Source organism: Chelonoidis abingdonii, chromosome 16 (assembly GCF_003597395.2).
Source record: "Chelonoidis abingdonii isolate Lonesome George chromosome 16, CheloAbing_2.0, whole genome shotgun sequence".
Taxonomy (NCBI): Eukaryota; Metazoa; Chordata; order Testudines; family Testudinidae; genus Chelonoidis; species Chelonoidis abingdonii.
Genome location: NC_133784.1, coordinates 2,673,510 through 2,679,509, shown reverse-complemented (window position 1 = coordinate 2,679,509; position 6,000 = coordinate 2,673,510). Strand labels below are relative to the sequence as shown.

General features: G+C 48.0%; 1 protein-coding gene across 1 annotated transcript in view; it reads left to right on the top strand.

Annotated features, from left to right (window-relative positions):
• Positions 1-719: 719 nt before the first annotated feature.
• NEURL1 (neuralized E3 ubiquitin protein ligase 1) overlaps positions 720-6,000 on the top strand; it is a 276,518-nt gene continuing 271,237 nt past the window's right edge. Inside the window, exon 1 of the mRNA XM_032786088.1 lies at positions 720-1,195. Coding sequence (XP_032641979.1) covers positions 1,111-1,195 — 85 coding nt within the window. The 5' untranslated portion in view covers positions 720-1,110. The remainder of the gene's footprint in view (positions 1,196-6,000) is intronic.

Sequence of the window (6,000 nt, the reverse complement as noted above, 5' to 3'; positions counted from 1 at the left end):
TCTGCCCTTGGGTATACACCCCATCCCCTACCCCCTTCTCTCTCTGAACTTCCTGCTGTTGGGTGTACATACACACGCACACACCCACATTTCTCTCTTTGAACTCCCTGCCTTTGGGTGTTCACACACACACACACACACACTCTCTGTCTCCCTGATCTGATCTGTCTTTGGGTATGTACACACCCCAGGCAGTGTAAGTTCAGTGTGTGTGTGTACACACCACCCACTCTCTCTGAAGTCCCTGCCCGCTCCCGCGGAGCAGCCCCTCCCCGGCCGTGCCCTCCCCCACGCCCCGGCACCTGTTGGCAATGGGGCTACACCTGCCGGGCGGCCCTGGGGAAGCGCCGCTGGGCGGGGGAGGGGGGCAGCAGCAGCCTAAGCGCGGCCGGGAGCGCCCCAGCTGTCTAGCTCGCGCCGCTCCAGAGGTGGCACATCTGGCCGGCCCACGTGACCCTGGTCCCTTAGAGACATGTATGAACAGACAGCTGTCACCATAACAACGGGCTGGGAGGGAGACTGCCGCCCCCGGCCAGCCCGCCGCCCCCGCAGGCCGCGGGGAGCATGCAGGGGCTCGGGGAAGATGCCCCGGCAGCGGCTCGCTAGGGGCGGAGGAGGAGAGGCTGGGGCTGGGGCTGGGGCTGGGGGGTGGGAGGGGAGCGGGAGGCAGGACTGCAGCGGCCAGGTGCGATCTGTGGGGCGAAGCGGGGCGGGGGAGAGAAGCAGAGACACAAAGAGAGAAGCAGGGGAGGACTCGGAGGCTGAGCCGTAGGGAGGGGGTTACAGCCAAAGTCTCCTAAGGAAGATCATAGCCCCCCCCATTGGAGCCAACCCGGCAGCCGCTCCCTCCTCCAGCACCCCCTCCCCGCAGCCCGGGAACCAAGTAATCTCCATCGATGAGGAGGAGGAGGAAGAGAAGACAAAAGGGGATTTCAGCTCTGAAGTGACAGCAAGGGAAAGGAGAAGCCGCAGCAGAGGGAGAGAAAAGCTCAGGCAGAGCAGAGCTGCAGGTTCCCCAAGGCACCCACCGGCAGCAGGGCCCCAGGAAGGGAGATCCCACCACACACAGGCCTGCCAGCTGTTGGCTTGCTCTCTTCTGCCTTTGATGCCATGGGTAACAGCTTCTCCAGCATCTCTGCACTGCCCAGAGGCAACCAGAGCAGATTCCACAGGGTCCACCACCAGCACCTCAAAGGTAGGGGTACCCCGTCCTGTGTGACTGTGCCTAGGGAGGGTGCTAGCCCTGGTGGGTTGGGGCTGGCTGTGGAGCAAGAGGTTGCATTGATTGTTAGTTTCTGAGCTACTGGTCTTTAAACCCATATCCTCCTATTTTAGTGAGTCTCACATTATGTCCTAAAGAGGCTCAGGAGGTAGGATCGCTCCCCTGACGTGCCTGCCTTAGTATGCACCTATTTGACAAACTCTCCCCCCCCGGCTTAGGTCCAGGAAGCTCAAGCGGGGTGGAGGGGAGGGACACGTGTAGCTGAGACCATCTGGGTGCCAATGAACTTTGCAGAAGGTTAGAGCTCAAGGCAATCAGCTTTCTCACCCCAGTGACTAAAGGCATATGATTGATACTCCAACAATTCAGGTCCAATTTGCCATTTATATCACCATGTCTCTCCACACCTTCCCTTCATTCAGACAGGGATGGCCTTGTCTATGTCTTTTAATTCTCTGCAATGGGAATAATGCATGAAGGATGGCTTAAAGAAAGCGAGGGGTAGCATGTTTGAGACACATGCTGTCTTTCTAGTTACCCCAGAAATGTAATTCTTGGGGGGATGGACCATCACCCCATTTTGGAGAACGACAGGATATCTGGGGTTTCTGTTCCAGTTTGAGCCAGGATTATTATTCTTCCTCAGCCCTACTCATCATGTTAAAATCCCATTTCTGAGCTACATCGATGCACTCCCAGGGCCACATCCAATGGGATGACTTGCAGGAGTAAGGTGGTCAGGATTGGGGGCCAGTGGCATTAATTCTTCACTGTCTTTCCCCTCATGCTACCCTCAAGAGGGCATAAATCAGGGCAGAATCATGAATTGCCCCCTGAGTGTCCATATTTTCACATCCCAAGGCACTGAATGAAGTCAAGAGAGTATGTCAGAGACCCACCCATACAGAATGGATGCCGGAAGAAAGATGCAATTTCGATAGCCATTCTCTCAATCATTAAAACTTGTTGCTTCTTCCCCTCAGGCAATGTGCTAAAGAATTTACTTTCAGTTTGTAAAATGGGGAAACTAGTGTTTACCCACCTTGAACTCCACAGTTGAAAGGTGCTATGGATTAATGATGATGATACTTATATTTAATAAATAGGAGGATTTCCTGATACCTTTGTGAGAACTTAGGATTCTTCCCCTCCTCTCTCCCCCAACCCCCGCAGTGGATAATTTGGAACAGTTGTTGGACGAACTGAGGGCTTTTTGAATGGGTTTGCTAGAAGATGTCCAAGAATGTTTACAGTCCTATCATGGACTGATGAATTGATCAGAAATTCAGTGCAGACAATTGCTGTATTTAAAATTAGACTGGCAAGCAGGGGCCATTGAACTCTAAAGAATGACCAATCATCCCCTATCAAGGCAAACGTGAAAGCACCCACAATGCTGTAGTAGTTGGTATGCAATTGTAAACTGCCAGGAAGGGTTTATCTTTAAGAGTAATGTGGTCAGCTGGAAATCTTTCTAGAGCAACCTTAAGCAGATAAGAATTTGTAAACTGTAGCCAGAAGGGACACTGCCTTCTAATCCATTATCATTAGCTTATGTGAGATTTCCAAGATGCTATTTATAATACCCTTGATTTGTTTCTTTCACGGCATGTTTTGTTTGTTTTATTTATTTTCCATTTTAATTGAGTTGCCATCCATGCCAATGCAACAAGCAAAATTGTTTACACTTTGTAATGTAACAGAGCAGTAAAAATCACTTTGATTTGAATAAAGAGTTAACAAGGCATTGCTGTTGTTGTAAAAACCAAGCAACTGCCAGGGACAATATGTGCTTTTTTTCTGTCTTCTGAAACAAGACGGCCTCAGGTCCTACATTTACATGCAGAATAAACAAGTCTGATCAGATCTGACAGGTTGCTGTAAAATGGTTTGGAGGCATAGCAGCAAAAAGTATGAATGTCACACTGTTTTGTTACATCTCTGCCGTTTAACGCTTTGGGAAATGTATTTTAATTGAAGGTACGCTTCTTCCCCCTCTCCCACCCCTCCACCTTGGACTGAACATTTGAGTTTGTGAGGGACAGAAAGAGCTAGCTGCTTTGGAAACCACATAGAGCCTTCAGCCACCAAACCAGCACCCTCCTGCTCTTTTATGCAGGTGATCTCCCCTTACCCTGGTGCCAGTGATAAAGTTTGGCTTACTCTTGCCAAAGCAGAGACAACTATATGACTGTATGGAGCTGTGCCTGGTGGTTCAGGGATCTCAAGTTAGAGTTTTGGACCTTAAAAGTGCTGTTGTGCTCTGTTAAGATGGCACCTCCACTCTCAACGGATCTGCTTTCTGCATGTGCTCAGAGATCTACTGACTTGAGAGACAAAAGTCAGTTCTGAGTACTTTTTACTCGTATTAGCTCACCAAATCAAACATGGCTACGAGAGAATGTGCAAGATTCTATTACTTTTTGTGGATCATAGAATTGTTTGCTAAATTTCCAGACAGTTTGTCCTGAGCAAAGCTATTGAAGACCGTGAGGTTCTACAGCTGTCATTGAGAGCTGCACTGGTGTCCCTGAGGCCTGATTTGGCCTGCAGAACCTTTGCTACTGGTGATGGTGCACTATGAGGAAAAAACGCAGCTTGAGTCTCAGATGTCAGGTTTAATTTACAGTCCAGGGCAGCTAGAATAATCATCCTTTTGCTTGTAAACTGAGTGCATTTGAGATGGTGTGTTTGTCAGGCTGCGCCTGCAGCCCGGTCACCTTTCAGAGCAGAACCACACTTTAAAATCGCACCCCTGTCTTGCTCCCTCCCTGCCGCCCTGCCTGAGCTGATTGTTATTCTGTGGAAACACTCTGCAAGTGCCTCTGCTTTGGAATTATGGATACTAGGATTGTGCATCACACCAGGAGTATATTTTATTATTATTGATTAACATTTATATCACAGTATTGCCTAGAGACCTCAGCCAGCTCAGCGCCGCATTATATCAGGCACTGAATGAACACACATGCAGAAACGTGATGGTCCCCACCTCGAAGAGCTTACAATGTATAAACCATAAACTGAGACCAGACAGTTCATTTTAGTTATATTCTCAATTTGAATTTCAATTAAACTCCCTCCTCTTCTGTGTAAACTAGTGCCCTCTTCTGCACTGATGATGTCACTCCTAAAATAGTTGGCAGCAGTGAGCAGGCATGTTCATAGAAGCTTTCAATGTGGGAGATGTGATCTAGTGGTTGAAGCACAGGCCTGGGGTCAGGAAACTTGCATTCTGTTCCCGTCTCTGCCACTGAGTGCCTGAGTGACATTGAGCAAGTCACTTCATCTCTCTGTGGTATGTTTGGTCTGCTTCCGCCATCTGTAAAATAGGGATAATAATGCCTGCCACATGGGGATATTATGTGGCTTAATTCATTTCTGTTTATCAAAGCGTTTGAGAGCATCAGGTGGAAGATGCTCTAGAAGCTCAAGGAATTGTATTAGATCAGCCATAGATCCTAAAATGTGCTCCTACCTCTATGCTTGAGCCACTTTTCTTTTTCCCTTCCCTTTCCTGTGGATAATGATGTGAACCTGCAAGGTACTGAGCACTTCCTTTGAAGTCAGTGAAAGATGAGAGCATCCAGGACCTGACCAGATCACCTTGCCTTGGATGTTGAGATCCTAAAACCACAGACAGTGATAGAAGGACCATTTTCCTCTGGACGTGGATGGGGTGGTGGAAAGCTAGAAGTGGGCTCAACTACAGCATTCCAGTGTGCTCTCCGCTTGTAACCCAGGAATAGTCCATACTCCAAGGACTTATAACAGATAATATAACCATTGTGCTTCCCTAGTGGAGGACAACGGATTATGCTCATCTGGTGACAGTTTGCACTTGACACAGCCAGATGGACAACAAGAAGCTATTACTGTCCATGAGAGTCATTCTCTGCTCGTCTCTCATATGGTTCCTGTTAACTACCAACCAGGTGTGTGTGGCTGTTTGAAAGAAAGCTGAGAGGAGAAACTCCAGCTGTATCTACTCTCATAGATTGCGCAGATGGAACAGACCCCTTAGACAGCAGATCCATTCTTGTGTCTAATGTCTGTTTATTAGTACTAGGGCCAGATTAGCTTGAAATGTGCCGAAAAATGGGCCTCCACTACTTCTTGGAGGCATTTATTCTATAGTCTAATATATCTCATTGTCTGGAAGTTTTGCCTGATATTCATATTCAGTTTTCTCTTAATTTCATGCCCTTATTCCTAGTCATCACCCTCATTGGTCACCCTCCTTGCTGTTTGTACTTTTCAAATATCTGTAGACAGTTATCACGTCCCCTTTGTTGCTTAGCCAGGCTAGACATATTGAACTCTTCCTCCTCTCATTTGCAGGCTGTGCATCCTGTTGGTTAGAGCTAACGTTTAGTGCCTAGATCCAAGATAGCATTAAATCCTCTTTGTGGGACAGCCTTAGCCAGCAGTTAGGGCACTGGACTATGAATCAAGGGACCTGGGTTTTATTCCCACCTCTGCCATAGGCTCCTTGAGTGACCACGGGAAAGTCACTTTATCGCACTATGCCTCAGTGTTCCCATCTATAAAATGAGGCTTCTAGTGCTAAGCCACCTTTGTGGAGAGCTTTGAGATCTACAGATCAATAGCACTCTATAAATACAAAGTAGCATTCCTGTACCTCATCATAAATCTGTTCCTCCATCCACTGAGTCTTATTGGGACATACCAGTCATCCTGGTAGTTCAGTATCCTGTTTCCAGCAGTGTCTAATTCCAGATGATTATTATTTATATTGCAGCAGCATCCGGAGGCAC